We start from the raw sequence: 22,700 nt of genomic DNA, 5'->3' as shown, positions 1-22,700 counted from the left end.
CTTGGGAACCTGGAAATTAACACCTCCATTTGCAACTGGATTATGGACTTTCTGACAAACAGACCTCAGCTTGTTAGGTCAGGCCACATCTGCTCCACCACCATCACACTTAACACTGGCGTTCCAAAGGGCTGTGTTCTGAGCCCCTTTCTCTACTCCCTCTTCACACTCGACTGCAGGCCTGTGAATGGATCTAATGCCATCATCAAGTTTGCAGACGATACTACAGTGATTGGTCTCATCAGCAACAAAGATGAGACTGCCTACAGGGAGGAGGTCCAGCACCTGGCCACATGGTGCTCAGACAACAACCTGCTCCTTAACACAAAGGAGCTCATCGTGGACTTCAGGAAGGAGAGAGGAGGCACACATGACCCCATCCACATTAACGGGATGGCTGTTGAGCGTGTCCACAGCTTTAAGTTCCTGGGGACCCATATTTCGGAGGACCTGTCCTGGACCACCAACACCTCCAGCCTGGTCAAGAAGGCTCAACAGCGCCTCTTCTTCCTGAGGACCCTGAAGAAGAACCAACTGTCTTCAGCTATCCTGGTGAACTTCTACCGCTGCGCAGTAGAGAGCATCCTAACCAACTGTGTCACAGCCTGGTATGGGAGCTGCTCTGTTGCAGAGCGCAAGGCACTGCAGCGGGTGGTGAAAACCGCCCAGCGCATCACAGGGACTCCACTTTCAGCCATTGAGGACATCCAGAGGAAACGCTGTCTGCGTCGAGCTCGCGGCATTCTTAAGGACTCCTCTCACCCCGCCCACAGACTGTTTTCTCTCCTGCCTTCTGGCAGGCGCCTCAGATGCCTCCGGACAAGGACTAGCAGACTGAGAAACAGCTTTTTTCCCAGAGCTGTCTGCCTATTGAACTCTACCCCCTGCTGATTCCACAACCCCCTCATATACCTCTACTTAATGCTGCTATATTGTTTTGTTTATTGCACTACAGGCCTGTCAAGTGCACGACTGGACTGTCTACACATGTACTACATGTTTACTTGCTCTACCGGACTATTTATACATATACTGCATCATTTGCACTCCAGTACTATGTACTAATGTTATTTGCCCCTACTGGATTATTACACATATACCGCATCATTTGCACCCCAGTACTATGTACTGAATACTGCAATAACTCATCTACTGCACTGTTTACTTTAACTTAATAGCTGCTGTCCATAATTTATGCACACTTTATATTCATTTCACTACTGTTCTGCATAGTCTAATTTATATTGTTCATATCAATCAGTAAATTTCTGTTTTCAGTAAATAGCCATCTGTATATAAATGGTCATAGTACATTCCCACTTGTAAATTCTTCATAATTTTGCTTTATCCTGTATTTATGTATTTATGCACAACTGTATATCCTGCACTTGCTTATTGCACTTCTGGTTAGACCTAAACTACATTTCGTTGCCTTGTACTTGTACATGTGTAATGACAATAAAGTTGAATCTAATCTAATCTAATCTAATCTAAACGCCTCTGATTGGACAGTATATTCATACCATGAACTTGATTAGCTGCAATGCTCAAAGCTGTAGCAGAGCAAAGACGCTGTCATCCACATTCATTCATTTTCACCTAATCTTAGATTTAGATTGCGACTGTCGTAGCTAGTTTTTTATTATGCAGGGACTGGTTTTCCTCTTTTATTTTAAATTTGGAGAGCAGTTTTGTTCACCTTGTTGTCATTTTTTTTCAAAGCCTCTGTTAATTTCCCTGATTGTAAACAATGTATGTTGGGAACCGATATCTGTTAATGGAGCCTAATGTTAACTTACACAATGAAAAGTTGTTTAGGAATCCTAAAGCCACGGCTAGAGTGAAACTTATTTAAAACACGATGCTTCTTTCTTGTGTATTTCTAAAGTTTCTAAGAAGTACACCTGCCTAGAATGTTAAAAGAAATAGGTGACCTCTCCCAACACTTTTTATGTTTATCTAAGGTTAGAAAACGCTGGGAAAACTTTACATTTACGCAACATTTAAAAGTGTAACGTTAGAAAGTAGATAGATAACACTATAATGGTATGGTTCAACAAAAAAACGTACCTGGCTGAGTCTGACTTGAACTTGAAATGGCTAGAAGGCGTGTACGTTTTAACATTCCATTTGTCTATTAAATTGCAGCGATCCATTAGCATCTTTTAGATCTTTTTTCAGTCTTTAATAAGAAATCTCAGATTTCGCGCTGTACAATCCATCGCACAACAACTTTTTACCCTTCTAAAGATAAACACCGTAGACCGTAGAAAAATAAACAAACTAACACACTGACCCCTGTCTTTTGGCCATTTGAGGTCGGGTTATGGTTGTATAGTATAGTACACCATTTTTTTTGTTAGGACTACACCACTGGTGTATATGCATATTGGATTGAATAGTTTATTGTAGTTAGTGAATGTGATTCATATTTGGTGGATTGACAGTCTAGCTGATTTGTGTGTTGTGTTGTGTTGCAGTTTTATGCACCATGGTGTGGTTATTGCAAGAAACTTGAGCCAGTGTGGCAGGAGGTAGGAGCTGAGCTAACACGTTCAGGGTCACCAGTCCGAGTGGGCAAAATGGATGCCACTGCATATTCAGGTGATTTTGTGTGTACATAAAAAAGCAATCAAATTCATATTAAAGAGACGTGAAACATTTTTTCTATGACTGTGTAATGAAGGTTAGCGTAAACTAAAAAGAAGAAAAAAAAACACATTTTACATTCATTGAATATATTGTGAAAAAACTGAAAACGTTATTTTTACGTGCATTAGGGCTCTGCGATTTGGGGAAAATTCCCATTTTAACCATTAAATCCATTAAATTTTCTATTGTCTTTTGGGAGGGGTTCTATTTTTTCAGCAGGGAAGATTATAATGGTATCACTACTCTTACATAATTTACTTAATTACTGAATATGTTTATTTTGTGTAAATAAAGAACGGTCTTACTTTAGTCAATTATAAAAATATTGCCATACCTTGGCTGATTTATTCATTTTTAAATATTTGAGATTTTAAAGGGATACTGAAGGCAAGAAACAAAATTTCCCCGTGTTTTACTCACCATCAAGACATCCTAATTGAATATGACTTTCTTCTTGAAGAATAATGCAAGTTATAATACCACATATCATTTTACTTCGAAGCGGTAGAATGGGAGTGAATGGTAGTCAATTTTTTTAAACTTTGTTTCTTGCCTGAAGTATACCTTTAAAAACAAGTAGAAATTGTGCTGAATGTTTCATTTCATCCAAGAGAAATTAGCAAATTTACATTTAAATTTACAAACAATTTACATTTGTTTTAAACACAGAGCCAGGCGCGAGTTGACACAGGTTGTGTGTGCTAGTGTTGTCACAATACTGGAATTTCCAACTTCGATACAATACCTAAAAAAATATCGAAATTCGATACCATTTTCGATACCATGGGGAAAAAACTTCCATAACAATAAGGCCCTAAATTTTTTACATTTTATTTAAAGTTAAATTGAACAAGATTGGACAATGAGGTATATTTTTACATTATTTATTAATTGTTAATATGATGTTCATTTTACTAATACATTTATTATTTAAAATCAAAGTTGTATTTGTCAGTATTAATGGACCAGTGCTTACATAAATAGTTGTATTTTTAACTAACATTTAAAAGAGATTAAAAAGACTTGAACAAATGTATTGCTCATTCTTTGTTAGTTAATGTTAGTTAATAGCCTACATTTATATGATTACAATTTTTTAATTTGGCTTTTATTCACATTTAATCATTGATCAGCGCACATATAGACAGAAACGCAAACTTTAAATGCATGAACTGTTGCAGAGACTCCGCACTGGACATCTTTCTAACATTATCAACTTTTAACCGGAGCGAATGAGACGAGTGGATGAAATCATTGAACAGCGCACACACATAGAGCGCTATGGTAAAAACGGAAGTGCAAACGTGTATCACAAGCGAGAACTGTTGCGGAGACTTATCCGCACCAGCATCATTTCAAACATAAATTTAACCAGAGCGAACGAGACGAGTAGATGAAATCATTGATGAGCGCACATAAAGACAGAAACGCGTGCATTAAACATGAGAACTGTTGCGGAGACTCTGTACTAACATAAACAACATATAACCAGGGCGAATGAAACGAGTGGATGAAATTATTGATCAGCGCACATACATAGAGCGCGATGGTAAACATGGGAAGCGTAAACGAGCGTTCACCAAGCGCCAGATGTGTTACTGAGACTCTGCACTGACCATCTTTTCTAACATTAACACTTTTTAACTGCCCCAAACGAGTCAAGTCTGTGAGAGGATGCGGGGCTCTGTTGTCACTGCGTTCACGTGCAGTGTGTGTCAACTCACTGTCGGAAAAAAGAGAGTGAGTGGGAACGCGCAGCTGGTATCGATACGTGGGACATGCGTATTTGAACCGTTTCAGATTTTTCAGTATCGATACTTATCGAAATACCGATATTTTTGACAACACTAGTGTGTGCATGTGCGTGCATGCGGGTGCGGTTCGGGACGCGGTGTGTATGTCAAACGGGTAGGGTCGGGTACAGAATGAAATTAGTACTGCTGTCGGGTGACGGGTCGGGTGTTCTTTTAATTACTGCGGGTGCGGGTTTACCAAATAGGACCCGTGCAGGACTCTGCTACCCGCTAACACAAATAAACAATGCTGGATTTTTCCTATACTTTATGAACTAATGTAATTAGTAAAACTAAACTAATGTTTCATTTCATCCAAGTGAGATTAGCAAAGCGGTTAGAATCAATTTACATTTGTTTTAAACACAGAGCCAGGCGCGAGATGACACAGGTTGTGTGTGCATGTGCGTGCATCAAGCCTCATTCGTATTGCCAGATGCGGGGCAGAGAGATTTAGAGACACAGGCTGTGTGTGTGTGTGGGGGGGGGGGGTAGTGTCAAAAATATTGATATTTTGATACATATCGATACTGAAAAATCTGAAAGTGTTCCAATACACATGTCCCACAGAGCCCCGCCTCCTCTCAGCGACTCAACTTGTTTGCGCCAGTTAAATAGTGTTAAAGTTGATAAGATGGCCAATGCGGAGTCTCACTTCGGTTAGATGTTTGTATATGTTAGAAAGATAGCCAGTGAAAGTCTCTGCAACAGTTTAATGCGTGAATAAAAGCCTAATTAAAATCTGTTCATCATATAAATTACATAAATAACTAATTGACGAACAATGAGCAATACATTTGTTCAAAGTATTTATTCCATCGTTTTTTTAATGCTAATTAAAAAATACAATTATGTGAGCTCTGGTCCATTCATATTAAATGTAAAATATACCTAATTGTCTAGTCTTGTTTTATTTAAAGTTTAATAAAAATCTAACATTTTAGGGCCTTAAAGGTATAGTTCATCCAAAAATGAAAATTCTGTCATGAATTACTCACCCTCAAGTTGTTCAAAACCTGTATAAATTACTTTTTTTGGTTGAACACAAGTTCTGGGGCACCTTTGATAACAATTTTAATAGTAGTTAATGGTGCCCCAGAAATGTCAGTTGCAAACATTGTTCCAAATATCTGTCTTTATGTTCAACAGAATAAAGAAATGTATACCGATTAGGTAATCCATGACAGAATTTTCATTTTCTGGGGAACTGTCCCTTTGATGGTATGGGCATCTTTTCCCTGTGGGATGTCAAATAGTATTGAATATCAATATTTTTTTAAAGATTGTATCAAAATTAGAAATTCCAGTGTCGTGACGACACTACGATCTATGTGTTCTAAATAAACAAATGGCTTTCTGTGTTTAGAATAAATATGTACAGTACATGTAAATCACTGGGAATTATGGGAATTTTCTTACTAATATGTTGTATCATGCAGGTGTGGCCTCTGAGTTTGGCGTGCGAGGATACCCCACGATTAAACTGTAAGTCCTCCCCATCTCTTAATCTGTTTAAAATCCTCTGTCTCTCTGCTACTGCCTAGGGCTGTGACAGTGGTAGGTTTTTACCACCGCAGTGGTAATTGGACTAACTACCGCCGTTGGCGCGGTAAAAACAAAAAATAAATAGAGACTCAAACTTCTATTAACAAACGTGCGTGTTTATTTTAGCACTTCAGTCAGCGAACAGCCTCCAATACACTAAAATAAATATCAAATAAATAATACAGCTAAATAATAAACTTGCCTAAATAAGAAAGTTAAATATTAAACCAACATTTGTTGCAAAAAATTGTAATAGGCTCAATCTTATATTAACAAACGTGTGTGTTTATTTTAGCACTTCAGTCAGCAAACAGCCTGAAAAACACTAAAATAAATATAAAATAAATAATAAACTTTCCTAAATAAGGAAGTTGAATATTAAACAAACATTTGTTGCAAAAATTTGTAACAGGCTCAAACTCTTATTAACACGTGTGTGTTTATTTTAGCACTTCGATCCGTCAGTGAACACACAGCCTATAAAACAAATTTCAAACAAGTAATACAGTTAAACGAGAAAGTAGCCTAAATAAGAAAGTTAAATATTAAACAAAGATTCGTAATTCGCAAAAATTCGTAACAATTTGAATCACATGCTAGAAAATTTGCGTTGGCCTTATATGGAACGTAAACACAAATGCAACGTAAACACTTAAGCCTACCTTGGCTTTTCTACACAGATTTTAAATTCTTTGACATAAAAACTAACATGTTGACTTTGTCCGGTTTAAGGGAGGACCTCATTGGTGTTACAATGTTTCCAGCCGCACTGAACACGCGTTCAGACGGTGTGCTCGTTGCACAAATGCATAGATACTTTTTAGCGACAGTGGCCAAGAGAGGGAATCTTGACTCATTGTTCCACCACCAAACAAGGGGGACATCTCTTGAATCAATCGCCTCGTCTTGCAAATAGCGCATCAATTCCTCATCTGCACGCGCACTCTCTTTGGAATAGGAATTGCGGCTGTCTTCGCTTTTCTTTTCCCAAGTAGCTGTTCGAGATTCATTTTCTTGATGGCAGGTGCAACGCTGGTTCCTTCCCCTGCATCCAGTGACTCCTCAGTTTCAGTGTTATCTGGCAGATTTTCGGTAATTTGCATCATCTCTTCGATGAGTTCGTCTCTAATGTCTTCCACCTTGAAATTATTCCTATATCTAGGATCCAAAGTAGTTGCTTTAGATAGGATCTTTTTCCCTTCTAATGCTTTGTATTTATCATCCAAGACAGCGATCATCTTTGCTTTTGAGTTTTTTTGTTAAATCACTATCTTCTGGGGAAGGATCCAGGACATCATTGGTCAGCAGCCTCAGCACAGGTTTAACCGATGACGCAGTGACAAATTTCTCATTCGATAAAACATCTGTAAATTCTGAAAATGGCTTAAGTGCTGCAATTATCGACTCAAGAACTGCGATGTCCTGCCATGTCAGATTAAGGTGTTGATGTCGTCGGTCATCCAGCGCTCTTTTAATTGCGTGGGCTTGCTCCAAAACTCTCTGAATGATTTTTTGTTTGCTTCCCCAACGCGTGGGACAGTCCTGGCGTAGAGAAGGAACAAGAAAATGCAAAATTACAAAACTTTGTTGTTGTTCAACATGAGCATATAGAGCTTAGTCGTTCGGCTAAAAGAATATTACTATGCAAATTAAAACGATCAGCATTTTTATCGCATCATATATACATTTCGTTATCTTATATTTCCCATTTTGGCATTTCTCTTTAATAGGGCTGCAACCACTAATCGATAAAATGAAATTTTAAGACTTAAAATTTTCATTTCATTTTAAAATGAAATGAAATTCGTTATCGATTAGTTGGTCTGTGACGTCACTTACGAGCTGCGCAGTATTCTAACAACACGTATTCTATAGTAAACAACACGTATTCTACGCGCAAACAACACGTTCTCGACGCGTGACGTCAGAAGTCAATTTCGAGTGTTTTAGAGCCATCTGGCCACTTGCCCAGTTTGAATGTGTAAGCGTGATGAGTTCCTATTGGCTGCTGAGCGGAAGGGTTAAACCATTAATGTAGGCCTAGGGGGGTTGCCTTCCATTTCTGACTCTCACAATGCATGTAACATGCGAAAGATCCACTTATCTATTTGTGACCCTGGACGACAAAACCAGTCTTAAGGGTCAATTTTTCGAAATTGAGATTTTTACATCATCTGAAAGCTGAAGAAATAAGCTTTCTATTGATATATGTTTTGTTAGGATAGGACACTATCTGGCGGAACAACAACTATTTACAAAGCTGGAATCTGAGGGTGCAAAAAAATCTAAATATTGAGAAAATTGCCTTTGAAGTTGTTAATCTGAGGCACTGTAGCAGGCCATCCACTCACAAAAATAAAGTTTTTATACATATACAGTAAGAAATTTATAAAATGTCTTCATGGAACATGATCTTTACTTAATATCCTAATGATTTTTGGCAAAAAGAAAAATCGTTAATTTTTACCCATACCCTATATTTTTGCCGATTACTAAAAATGTTCCCGTGCTACTTAAGACTGGTTTTGTTGTCCAGGGTCACATTTGTGCTTGACGGCCAGTGAAAGTCCTCAACAAGCTATTAGATATAGATATTTAATAATCTTATTTATTGTTTATCGCCCGGGTCTTGTGATTGATTGTTTTAGCAGAGACATTAAATAATTAAAAGATGCCCCACAAGTTGCAGCTTCAGTGGCGTAGGGGGTAAAGACACTCGTCGCGGCGCCTAATCAACCTTTCACAAAAGATGTTTTGGAAAACCTCTAGCCACAGTATTAAGCCTTGTCCATAGATACAAGTTTATAATTTTTTAACTTTATTAATCATTAAATTTAATCATGTTGAATAATTTATAGCGTTTATTGGTAATATTAGGTTTCACTCCCACCCCGGACCTCACTAATTTTAAAACCTTGGTTACGGCCATGAGTCTGTGGTATACTGTATGAGTATTTTGTTTTACACGTTCTTGATAAGAAAATCAAGCATATGTAGGCCTAGGCTGTTCCACCAGTTAACAATAAAGCAGACAACAGAGAAAATGTGCTGCTCTCTGTACAACTCCCGGTAAAAACAGTCGGATTGTACAAGAATATGTTGTTCACCCATCACTAATCAGCTCTAGAAGCATAGGGGTAGTAACTCCATTCAAAGTAAAGCTTTGGCTCCGATCGAAGGGAGTTCAAATCCACCTATTGCCAAACGTGTTCTTCTCCTTTTCCCATTACTAATCAGAGTGGAAAGGCGTTTGTTTTCAGCACAAATAAAGAAAACGTTTCAAAAGTGGAAATAAAACACCACACAGGTAATAAATAATACATTGTTTATCTGGTAGGGTAGAGAGGGCTTTAACTATTCCAATAATGTGGCATTCATTTAATAAATATGATAATTTACACTCAAAATGTTGTTATTGCATGCTGTTTTATAATGTACTACAATACTGAGGTGCAAATATATGCTACTGTAGGCCTATATATATATAAATATAAATACAGTAGGCCAAGGGGGTTGCCTGCCGCCGCTCACAGATTCTGATTTTTTTTTTTTTAGTTTAACAGATAACATAATTGTGATTTCATATTAAAATTAACCAATGAATCATTTAAAATCATTTAAATAAATTAAATGTGAAAAATTGGATGTAAGTCCAAATAAAGTCTAGAAGAAGAAAGAGGAGAGCCTGGAAGCATGGCCTAGTGGCCTGAACCCCAAAGCTCAAGTAAAAAGGAAGAGAATGAAGTGAGGGCAGAACTCAAGAGCAGAGCTCAAGGAAAACAGGCCAGAGGAGAAGAGCAAGAGCTCACAGAGATAGCAGCTTCCAGTGAGAAGACAGAGCATATCTTATCCTTTTTAAAAGATTCAATTTAAATCGAATATGGCCCAAAACACACAATATTTTGTTTTGCTGTGGAGTCCTTCAGGTCACTGGGTTCCACCATCTTGCTTGAACAGATTTTGCCAAGTAAGAGATTTTGTTATGGCAACATTGTTGACAACATTTTTGTAAAAAAAGTCTACACCCACTCCAAACTCTATAACCATAACCATATCCCTTAAACCAGAGGGAAATGATAGATGAATAATAAGGGTGCAGAGGCACAAAGCCTTGGTTAGATTAATCTTAACATGAAGTGTAACTAATCCCTCAAATCTGATTGGTTGATTGAAATGTTGTCCCAGGGTCAACATCTCTCACTTGGTGAAATCAGGAAAGTCCCATCATCTCACAGGACCTAAAGTTAGAGACTTGCAAGGGGTTGTTCTGTGCACCTCAGTAACGGTCTGGTTTGTCTCAGCTGCTCCCCTGTCCATCCTTTTAGTCCTTGAAAATGGCAGGAAAAGCCATCACAGAGCTAGGCCACAATCCTTTTGAACTTTTGCCCTCTAGCCAGTGCTTCAAATGGAGTACAAGAACATTTAGGCTCAAAAGTATATTTTTCCCCACAGATAATGTCATAATCACTGTTATAATGACATAAAATGTGTTATGGATATGACAAAAAGGACACGGTTTTTTGTGATGACAAATTTTGTAGGATTTGTGAATTAAAATGCACAAACCTGAAGCAAATATAACCAACAAATGAAGCACATGGCGAGCTGTCAAAACAAAAAGCAATGTAATGGACACAACAACATACGCACACCGACAAAAAGACAACAAAGCCCGGGATCAGACCAGGAACACGACACTTTTTGATATTGACGTAGGCCTACAAATTAATTCGACTATTTGTATTTTGGCAGAGACAAGAAAATATACATATAGCCATATAAAACCCTGTGTTGGGTGTGCACCGTTTAACCCTCGCTCAAAGTGCTTTTTTCTTCTTTTTTGTGCGGTTAATATGTGGGGCTTATATTTTCATATTAACACATTAGAAATGTTGTAATTCTGAATTTCGTTAGAGAAATAATTTATTGATCCCTCTGTAATTTAAATTAGAGACAAACCTTTTGCAGAACGTATAGAAAACCCGAGCAAACATTAGATTCTTCTTCTTAAGTGTGAAACTAATTTTATTTATACTGGTTATTTTCGCTCGGATTAATATTCAAGAAAACTAATGAAAACATTTTTCATTCTAAAACTTTAAAAACCACACCACTGCTAGCTGTTGCATGTGCTTATCTTCTGAAAGCAGTACTTTTTGTACGCTTAAAATTATCGCAAGGTGTTCTGTGTGTTCAGGCGACAATTAGTTTTGAATATTTATTTAACTTATTTTTAAAAAGAAAAACTGATTTCTGTGTAAATTTGTATTTATTTATCTTATATTTCAATAAAATTTTATTATAAAACATTACTTTATTTTCATCAAGTCTGATAAAACTTAAACCTATTCTTTCTAACTGCAACAATATTTCTTCATCTACACTCTAAAAAATGCTGGGTTAAAAACAACCCAATTTGGGTTATTTTGGCAACCCAGCGCTGGGTCAAAAAGGGTCTGACCCAGCGCTGGGTTATTTTGACCCAGCAGGGCTGGGTTAACCTCTTAACCCAGCATGCTGGGTTGTTTTTTTGACCCAAAATTTGATTAAAAATGAACACAGTGTGCTGGGTTAACTTTAACCCAATATTGGGTTGAAAATCTAACCATGGTCCTTTAAACAGAAAATAACAATTTACAATTAAAAAAATACTTAGATTTTATTATTGTATTTTAAATTATTATGTGTGAAAACACCCAAAACTGAGAAAAATCCACAACATTGAACATTGTGTGTGCTTGGGTCTTTTTTTATTTCAAGAAATTGTTTTTAAACTGCCTGTTCAGCATGCTTTAATATGTGCAGAACACACAAGAACTGTACCAAAGAAAAGACATGGACAGGTTGTATAATACATGTATAATACAGTTTGTCAATATAAATAATTTAAAATCTCAGTAGCTCAAAATAAACTGCAAAAATTCTATAATATTTCCTAAGAGAAAATAGTCAGTTCAATGTACAGTAAGAATAATAAATCAATTGCAGTATAAAAAGAATGTTTACATTAAAGTTATTTTACACCTCTGCAAAATTTCATAATCCGTTAACATTAAATAAATTTGATATTTCCTGGGAGACATGGCCACGGTACAAATAACAAATCAATTGCCATGTAAACAGATTTAAAATGTTTTTACACTGTAAACGCACCTCTGAACAATGTTAGCTAAATTCAGTTAAGTCCAGAAAAAGTGTGATCCCTAACAATAATTTCTGCTTTAAAATCCCTAGCTAATATCCATTACGGTTACATACTTGCATAAATCACTATTAACTTAGTTTTTTTATAGTTATAATTTTAACAGAGTCATAATAAATATGAAGAGCACAGTGTCCTGTGATACCATGATTAGCAAATAGCTGTTAACTTACTGGTTTATGTCTGTGAAAGCCTACCTGGTTTCTATGCAAGTTGGTCTGAACATTTTCCTTCCTATCTTGTAAACTGATGTTGGGAGGACTACAGGAAGCTCGAGTAAGGTGATGTCACTCTGACAGTCTACAATTAAAAATAAAAAAGTGTTCATGTAACCACTGAAAATGCAAGCAAAAAGCCTTAACATGTGACACAATCTTTATGTTTGACATTTATTAACTAAATGGTGTATTAAGAAATGGTTCACACAATGAAGTCATTCTTAAAGAGTCATATAACAAACAAAAGGTTTACAAATTATTCCAAATTTAGTTTGAAATGCCATGAGGGAGATTAGTAAATTTTGAGCTGAATTATTCCTTTAAGAACTGCATATGTAATGTGATCTAGGCAAACATGGATATATTAATGACAAAATTATCATTGTTAGATGAACTAACCCCTTTAACCCCAATTACCTGCTGACATAGTTTCTATGTTGGAAAGTAGATGAAGAGCCTGCTTCTCTTGGTTGGCAAACTGCAGAATCTTATCCTTAAAGACAGGCACCCAATTCTTTTGAGGCAGAGAGAGGATTCAAAACTGAAAAGTCCTGGCATTTCTAGATTACAAGAAGAAGATACAGCAAAGCAAGTTATTGTGTTTAACAATCAAACTGAATTTCAAATTTAAACGCACCATGCCCGGCCCCGGATTGTCGGAAAGACGTGGATACTCCCTTGACTTGGTGGCCACTCAGTCATTTGAACTGCTCTTTCTACGTCCACAGATGACTTTGAGCAAAAATGTAATCACAAAAAATTGATTTAGGAATCTAAATGAGAAAATATAAACCTGCGACACACATGCACAATAGACTACATTCACAACCGTAGCGGCGAACTTCTGCTGTCGCCAGAAGTCGGGATGTCAGTTTCCGGTTTGCTCTCGCACCACACAAAATGTCAGTGTTTACAAAATGTCTTAAAGATCTGCCAAATATAAGCATTAACGATGTACACCGCATCGTTGATGCCTGGTCTCCTGCTCAAACAAGCAAGCGGGACAAAGTATTTAAGCTCTATATATCGCGTTATATCCACAACTACGAATATAAGTAGTTTAATCTAATGTGGTGTGCCGACAGCTAACGTTAAAAAAAGTTTACTTACATTTCTCCAAAGTGCTTAATCAGATGTGACACCAAAATCCAAACCATGGCTCGGCTCTCCTGAAGTGAAATGCAGTGCTTCTCTTCAATACCTTTTAAAATATATTTATAAGAATGTCTTATATTAAAACAAAATACAGTGCTTAAACAGAATCTTCTCAATTAAAACTAGGTTCATCTTTATCAGTAACCATTAAATATTGACAAGTACAACAGACAATTCACTTAAGAAAAAGTAAACTTACAATGGCAGACACTTCCTTCACAGATATCCTGGACTCGGACCATGCTGCTATCACTTGGTTTTGGTTACTTCTCTGGTAACTGTGCCAGGATTTGTAATTGATTCCTTTAAAGAAATTACAGTATATGAGGGTATATATAGGATATGTAGTGTTGATTCATAAATTCTGAAAGACAAATGTGGGAGGGAAATTAACATGTATCATTTTAACAGTATGCATCATAATTTATTCGGAATGGTGTTACTGACCAACTCGTTTGTTCATGTTTCCTAAAGTACTGTTAGGTGAGCTAACGTTAACGTATACGGAAAAGGAAAAACACCAGTGTTCTGACGATCTGAGCTACCTGCTCAGTTTGCACAGAANAAAATGGCTTAAGTGCTGCAATTATCGACTCAAGAACTGCGATGTCCTGCCATGTCAGATTAAGGTGTTGATGTCGTCGGTCATCCAGCGCTCTTTTAATTGCGTGGGCTTGCTCCAAAACTCTCTGAATGATTTTTTGTTTGCTTCCCCAAAGCGTGGGACAGTCCTGGCGTAGAGAAGGAACAAGAAAATGCAAAATTACAAAACTTTGTTGTTGTTCAACATGAGCATATAGAGCTTAGTCGTTCGGCTAAAAGAATATTACTATGCAAATTAAAACGATCAGCATTTTTATCGCATCATATATACATTTCGTTATCTTATATTTCCCATTTTGGCATTTCTCTTTAATAGGGCTGCAACCACTAATCGATAAAATGAAATTTTAAGACTTAAAATTTTCATTTCATTTTAAAATGAAATGAAATTCGTTATCGATTAGTTGGTCTGTGACGTCACTTACGAGCTGCGCAGTATTCTAACAACACGTATTCTATAGTAAACAACACGTATTCTACGCGCAAACAACACGTTCTCGACGCGTGACGTCAGAAGTCAATTTCGAGTGTTTTAGAGCCATCTGGCCACTTGCCCAGTTTGAATGTGTAAGCGTGATGAGTTCCTATTGGCTGCTGAGCGGAAGGGTTAAACCATTAATGTAGGCCTAGGGGGGTTGCCTTCCATTTCTGACTCTCACAATGCATGTAACATGCGAAAGATCCACTTATCTATTTGTGACCCTGGACGACAAAACCAGTCTTAAGGGTCAATTTTTCGAAATTGAGATTTTTACATCATCTGAAAGCTGAAGAAATAAGCTTTCTATTGATATATGTTTTGTTAGGATAGGACACTATCTGGCGGAACAACAACTATTTACAAAGCTGGAATCTGAGGGTGCAAAAAAATCTAAATATTGAGAAAATTGCCTTTGAAGTTGTTAATCTGAGGCACTGTAGCAGGCCATCCACTCACAAAAATAAAGTTTTTATACATATACAGTAAGAAATTTATAAAATGTCTTCATGGAACATGATCTTTACTTAATATCCTAATGATTTTTGGCAAAAAGAAAAATCGTTAATTTTTACCCATACCCTATATTTTTGCCGATTACTAAAAATGTTCCCGTGCTACTTAAGACTGGTTTTGTTGTCCAGGGTCACATTTGTGCTTGACGGCCAGTGAAAGTCCTCAACAAGCTATTAGATATAGATATTTAATAATCTTATTTATTGTTTATCGCCCGGGTCTTGTGATTGATTGTTTTAGCAGAGACATTAAATAATTAAAAGATGCCCCACAAGTTGCAGCTTCAGTGGCGTAGGGGGTAAAGACACTCGTCGCGGCGCCTAATCAACCTTTCACAAAAGATGTTTTGGAAAACCTCTAGCCACAGTATTAAGCCTTGTCCATAGATACAAGTTTATAATTTTTTAACTTTATTAATCATTAAATTTAATCATGTTGAATAATTTATAGCGTTTATTGGTAATATTAGGTTTCACTCCCACCCCGGACCTCACTAATTTTAAAACCTTGGTTACGGCCATGAGTCTGTGGTATACTGTATGAGTATTTTGTTTTACACGTTCTTGATAAGAAAATCAAGCATATGTAGGCCTAGGCTGTTCCACCAGTTAACAATAAAGCAGACAACAGAGAAAATGTGCTGCTCTCTGTACAACTCCCGGTAAAAACAGTCGGATTGTACAAGAATATGTTGTTCACCCATCACTAATCAGCTCTAGAAGCATAGGGGTAGTAACTCCATTCAAAGTAAAGCTTTGGCTCCGATCGAAGGGAGTTCAAATCCACCTATTGCCAAACGTGTTCTTTTCCTTTTCCCATTACTAATCAGAGTGGAAAGGCATTTGTTTTCAGCACAAATAAAGAAAACGTTTCAAAAGTGGAAATAAAACACCACACAGGTAATAAATAATACATTGTTTATCTGGTAGGGTAGAGAGGGCTTTAACTATTCCAATAATGTGGCATTCATTTAATAAATATGATAATTTACACTCAAAATGTTGTTATTGCATGCTGTTTTATAATGTACTACAATACTGAGGTGCAAATATATGCTACTGTAGGCCTATATATATATAAATATAAATACAGTAGGCCAAGGGGGTTGCCTGCCGCCGCTCACAGATTCTGATTTTTTTTTTTTTAGTTTAACAGATAACATAATTGTGATTTCATATTAAAATTAACCAATGAATCATTTAAAATCATTTAAATAAATTAAATGTGAAAAATTGGATGTAAGTCCAAATAAAGTCTAGAAGAAGAAAGAGGAGAGCCTGGAAGCATGGCCTAGTGGCCTGAACCCCAAAGCTCAAGTAAAAAGGAAGAGAATGAAGTGAGGGCAGAACTCAAGAGCAGAGCTCAAGGAAAACAGGCCAGAGGAGAAGAGCAAGAGCTCACAGAGATAGCAGCTTCCAGTGAGAAGACAGAGCATATCTTATCCTTTTTAAAAGATTCAATTTAAATCGAATATGGCCCAAAACACACAATATTTTGTTTTGCTGTGGAGTCCTTCAGGTCACTGGGTTCCACCATCTTGCTTGAACAGATTTTGCCAAGTAAGAGATTTTGTTATGGCAACATTGTTGACAACATTTTTGTAAAAAAAGTCTACACCCACTCCAAACTCTATAACCATAACCATATCCCTTAAACCAGAGGGAAATGATAGATGAATAATAAGGGTGCAGAGGCACAAAGCCTTGGTTAGATTAATCTTAACATGAAGTGTAACTAATCCCTCAAATCTGATTGGTTGATTGAAATGTTGTCCCAGGGTCAACATCTCTCACTTGGTGAAATCAGGAAAGTCCCATCATCTCACAGGACCTAAAGTTAGAGACTTGCAAGGGGTTGTTCTGTGCACCTCAGTAACGGTCTGGTTTGTCTCAGCTGCTCCCCTGTCCATCCTTTTAGTCCTTGAAAATGGCAGGAAAAGCCATCACAGAGCTAGGCCACAATCCTTTTGAACTTTTGCCCTCTAGCCAGTGCTTCAAATGGAGTACAAGAACATTTAGGCTCAAAAGTATATTTTTCCCCACAGATAATGTCATAATCACTGTTATAATGACATAAAATGTGTTATGGATATGACAAAAAGGACACGTTTTTTTGTGACGACAAATTTTGTAGGATTTGTGAATTAAAATGCACAAACCTGAAGCAAATATAACCAACAAATGAAGCACATGGCGAGCTGTCAAAACAAAAAGCAATGTATTGGACACAACAACATACGCACACCGACAAAAAGACAACAAAGCCCGGGATCAGACCAGGAACACGACACTTTTTGATATTGACGTAGGCCTACAAATTAATTCGACTATTTGTATTTTGGCAGAGACAAGAAAATATACATATAGCCATATAAAACCCTGTGTTGGGTGTGCACCGTTTAACCCTCGCTCAAAGTGCTTTTTTCTTCTTTTTTGTGCGGTTAATATGTGGGGCTTATATTTTCATATTAACACATTAGAAATGTTGTAATTCTGAATTTCGTTAGAGAAATAATTTATTGATCCCTCTGTAATTTAAATTAGAGACAAACCTTTTGCAGAACGTATAGAAAACCCGAGCAAACATTAGATTCTTCTTCTTAAGTGTGAAACTAATTTTATTTATACTGGTTATTTTCGCTCGGATTAATATTCAAGAAAACTAATGAAAACATTTTTCATTCTAAAACTTTAAAAACCACACCACTGCTAGCTGTTGTGACTATTATTGATAAATGTGCTTATCTTCTGAAAGCAGTACTTTTTGTACGCTTAAAATTATCGCAAGGTGTTCTGTGTGTTCAGGCGACAATTAGTTTTGAATATTTAACTTATTTTTAAAAAGAAAAACTGATTTCTGTGTAAATTTGTATTTATTTATCTTATATTTCAATAAAATTTTATTATAAAACATTACTTTATTTTCATCAAGTCTGATAAAACTTAAACCTATTCTTTCTAACTGCAACAATATTTCTTCATCTAAGAGATGGTTTAAGATAAGCGAAGTACAAATACTTGTTAACTGTACTTAAGTAGATTTTTCTGGTATCGTACTTTACTCCACTATTTATTTTTCTGACGACTTTTTACTTTCACTTCTTACATTTTTAGCAAATACCTGTACTTTCTACTTCTTACATTTTCAAACCAGGCTCGTTACTTTAGTTTTAATCTGTATTTGATGCACAATCAATATTATTTCTTGTCATTGCGTGACTTTTTCAACCTAATGATAGGTCTGCCTAAAAGCCGAAGCGCTGTGTGAGGTGGCCACTAGCCAATCAAATGTAAGAAGGCGGGAGTTACTGTTTACAGAGCAAAGCGGTGACCAATCAAATCAAAGAAGACGAGTAACTGTTCTCAGATCTCGAGCGTGATATTCTGCATCATGTGGTGACTCGTGAATGGTAGGGTTTTTTAGCGCGAAAGGACCAGATTTTAAATATGTATTTAGCTATTTAGCTATTCGCATGTTCTACAAACATATACTTCACGAAAGATGTACTGTAGTTCTCTTCAGAAGTTAAGGCAGCTCGTTAAGGTAAGCGCATTATTGTTGCTGTTGTTCATTAGTATGTATGAATTGCATGTTTTTTGCTATCGTGGTGTGTGCGTTAAGTTCATGAACGAGTGAAAAATACCTGCTCATTGCGTTGCTTTCGATGAACTAATTATATGGGCACTTTTGCACAAAAATGGCTAATTTCCTGATTGCCATTTGAAGTGGTTTCTGGACATATCCTATTAGTCTTATTTTCTAATTTTCTTAATGCATTTGCCTTGTTTGATCTGTTTGATCTATTTTCCTGATTTTTATTATATTTTTTCATCTTGTCATGATTAAAATTATAAGGAAATAAAAAACGATCCTTATCAACGTTGATTGACATTGCAATAAAATACTATCACATTATTTTGGAAGTTAAAATTTTGGGCTGGTTTTTGTTGGAGTGAGTAGGTTTTAGTGAGCCTTTGGGCTGGAAATCATCCACCTATCTAGCAACACTGACATCAGTTTTAATGTTGAACGAGTGTAACGTACAATGTAAGAGGCTAAACATTTAATATTTTAAAGCGAGGCATAATTTCAAGAAATGTGTTTAACCAATCGAGAAAAACAGTAATGGTTACCAAGTAAATTGACTTGCCTAATTAATTATCTCTTTATTTCTCAGTTTTCTCTTTTTGAAAGATCTCCCAAGTGTCTACAACCTTTGTATAATGATATGTCCATGAATGGTCTGTGCTTAAAATTTAAAGGGACAGTTAATCTAAAATTGAAAGCAGTGAAATTCTGTTATAAAATGTTTTGACAATCACAGTACCAAACAGTCATTTCCTGCTATTACGCATCGCAGACATAGGCAGAGTCTAAGAAGCTGCCACGGACCAAGGCGGAAGGCAACACAAAGAATAGCTAAAATTATGGTTGAGAACTTGAGACAAAGGGAATTCTGTCACAATTATTATCAATACGCTTGTCCTTTACACTCTTATCTTACATCATAATTGTATTATAAATTTGTGTTTTTTCCACTACCTAGGTAGTGGCAAATAGATTTATTCCATCAGTCTTTTTTATGCTTGTGTTCTACATAATGGTAGTTCAGTTGTGAGGTACGAGCGTGACTCTAAAACAGGTAGTAGTATTGGCTACTTTTTACTTAAGTACATTTTAGAGCCCATACTTTATACTTTTACTTGAGTAAACAAGTTTAGTCAGTACTTCAACTTTTACTTGAGTACTTTTAAACATGAGTATCTGTACTTCTACTTAAGTAAAGGATGTGTGTACTTTTGCCATCTCTGTTCATCTAAAATCTAACCGATACAAATAACAAACGCAACACCATGCTGTGTCCAATGGAGTTCTAATTCTGACAATAAGGTAAATTCTGAACTTCTTTGCTCATATAGCCATCTTAAATATTGACATACAATTTTGGATCTGAATTGTTTTATTTTAAAGTAGACATTTCAAGTGTTCTATAGAAATATGTGCCGAGTATACACTTTGGATTGCCTAAATAGTAGGCAAGGCCAAATATAAACAGAAAATCGTATCGGGTAGGTCATGGAGACTGCAGAACGGGCATAATTTTTCTTGTTTTATAAAAGCACTAACTTTTGCTGGTATTCTGAGTGTATGCAAATAAAATCATTTAGATTATTTTATCTAATGATGTCCTATATGGACGAAGATGACTGCATTCTTCCTGCTGTTCAGGGGAAATCAAAGTGATCAAAGCGTCGCAACTTCTTAAATAAAATAAAATAAAACTGTAAAATATCATAAAGTTATACATTTTATATGTTGTTTGGGATTTCCCTCTAAAACATAAACCCGTGTTATAATGTAAAATCAGCTGTTTACTTTATAAAAATGCAGATTGATCTCCTCTCTTGCATAAAAACACATGAAGCGTTTTACACCTTTTGAACATGTCCTTGTGCTGAAGTGTCCAAATGCCTTTCCAACCTGATGAGTGATAGGAAAAGGAGAACACGTTCGGCAAAAGGGGGATTCGAACCCCAGTCGATCTGGTGCAAAAACTGTATTGCAATGAGACATCCTTAACCATAGGCCACTGGAGATGATGAGAATTGGTAACCGTTGCAGGTACTCGAACTCTATGTGAATAGATTGTTATTTTTAGTCATAAGTATCTTATTTTATAGTCTACAGAGAAGCAGGAAAACAGTCAAGTCATATGTATGTTTATTTGCGTTTTTTACAAATTGCGTTGTATCAAAGCAGCTGTACAACACAAAAAGAGGAAAAACAAAGCAATCAAATACAGACACATACGTATCTATATACGATGTACACACATATATAGGTATTATACATTTCCTTTAAAGTGATTACAGAGTACAACTCTCATAGTTTTATTGCAAGTCTTGCAAAAGATGAGTTAGAGAAAAGCCTCAGACTAAGCTAGCTAAGCTATAGATAAAACAATCAATCTCAATTACGAGCAAATTAGAAAATAAATAAGATTATTAAAGTCAATATCTAATAGCTTGTTGTGGTGAGAACTTTCACTGGCCGATAAGTGGATCCTTCGCATTTTACATGCATTGTGATGGCAAAGAGTCTAGAAATGGAAGCCAAACCCCTAGGCCTACAGTAATGGTTTAACCCTACCGCTCAGCAGCCAATAGGAACTCATCACGCTTACACGTTCAAACTGGTCAAGTGGCCGGATGGCTCAAAAACATGCAAATTGACGTCACGCGTCGATAACGAATTGTTTGCGCGTAGAATATGTGTTGTTTACGCATCAAATACGCATCGATTTTTCACGCGTAAACTACACGTACTCTACGCGCAAACAACACGTTCTCGACGCATTGTTGACGTCTTAAAATTCGATTTCCATATCTCTCGGTGCATGCGTCTCTCCGTGCAGCGCGAGGTGCGCAGTTTTAAAGTCAGACGTGTCTCTCCGTGCAGCGCGAGGTACGCAGTTTTAAAGTCAGACGTGTCTCTCCGTGCGGCACATGTTGCGCAGTTTTAAAGTCAGACGTGTCTCTCGGTGCGTGCGTCTCTCTGTGCAGCGCGAGGTGCGCAGTTTTAAAGTCCGACGTGTTCTGCATGCATCTCTTCAAGCTGCGCAGTTTTATTGGTTGTTATTGGTTGTTTAAAGGGGGAGATGTGTTTTAAATGACAAAATTAAAGATTATATTAGTAAAACCCAATTTGTGGCGTTTGCACTTTGCAAAGTACATATTAGGCTAAATGCCCTGATTTGGTGGTTTATTTAGTTCAGAGGTGGGAAACGAAGTACATTTACTTGAGTACTGTACTTAAGTACACTTTTTGAGTATTTGTACTGAAGTATTACTTTTTCTGTTTACTTTTTACTGTACTTCACTACATTTGAATGACAAATATCTCACTTTTCATGGCACAAAAATTTCTTTTCCTTGGCCGACCCTCCCCTCGCTCCCACGTTTGGGAGAGACTATTGTCAGTTGCTTCTAATATGACGCACATGAATCAACTCACCATGTGTGTTAATTATGGAGACATTCACAACATTTTGGGAGAAGGCTAATGAGTTCAGTTGTGTATACTTTTCCCATATCTGATTTACTTATTATAAGCAAAAGATGTAATTACATTTTATCTGATTAATCGAAAAAAAGAATCGTCCAAACTAATCGATTATCAAAATAATCGTTAGTTGCAGCCCTACTCTTTATATTTATTTGTATTTCTCTTTCAATAAAATCCCTCACTGTTTTCATTCAAACCGGCTTTATAATTAATGAAATAAAACTTTTATAATATAGAAAAAAGATGTGTATAATGTATAACGAAGAAAAAGAGGTATGATAATTTAAACGGGTAAATTTACAAATAAAGTTGTTTTATTGTAATGTAACACGTGTTTCAACTAAATAAGAGGTTTTCAGATTAATGGTCTATTTTAAAATTCAAGATTATGATTTGTCTGATATAACCCCCCCATTTCACCAAAATATAATTGACAATACCATAAATCTTTCAACTCACCAGTATCAAACTAT

General features: G+C 36.4%; 1 protein-coding gene and 1 long non-coding RNA gene across 2 annotated transcripts in view; one reads left to right on the top strand and one right to left on the bottom strand.

The window, feature by feature from the left end:
• The window catches only part of tmx3b (thioredoxin related transmembrane protein 3b), a 108,936-nt gene that overhangs the window by 5,273 nt on the left and 80,963 nt on the right, over window positions 1–22,700 (top strand). The window contains exons 2-3 of the mRNA XM_057327556.1: window positions 2,481–2,604; window positions 5,885–5,930. Of these exons, the coding sequence (XP_057183539.1) occupies window positions 2,481–2,604; window positions 5,885–5,930 (170 nt within the window). The remainder of the gene's footprint in view (window positions 1–2,480; window positions 2,605–5,884; window positions 5,931–22,700) is intronic.
• LOC130550159 (uncharacterized) lies at window positions 7,194–12,958 on the bottom strand. Its single transcript, XR_008962349.1, has 3 exons — window positions 12,828–12,958; window positions 12,390–12,492; window positions 7,194–7,532 (listed from the first exon to the last, which is right to left on the bottom strand). It is a non-coding gene; the product is annotated as an uncharacterized LOC130550159 (long non-coding RNA).

This window comes from Triplophysa rosa, unplaced genomic scaffold, assembly GCF_024868665.1.
Source record: "Triplophysa rosa unplaced genomic scaffold, Trosa_1v2 scaffold248_ERROPOS245281, whole genome shotgun sequence".
NCBI classification, from domain to species: Eukaryota; Metazoa; Chordata; class Actinopteri; order Cypriniformes; family Nemacheilidae; genus Triplophysa; species Triplophysa rosa.
This window is presented reverse-complemented; position numbering and strand designations above follow the sequence as displayed.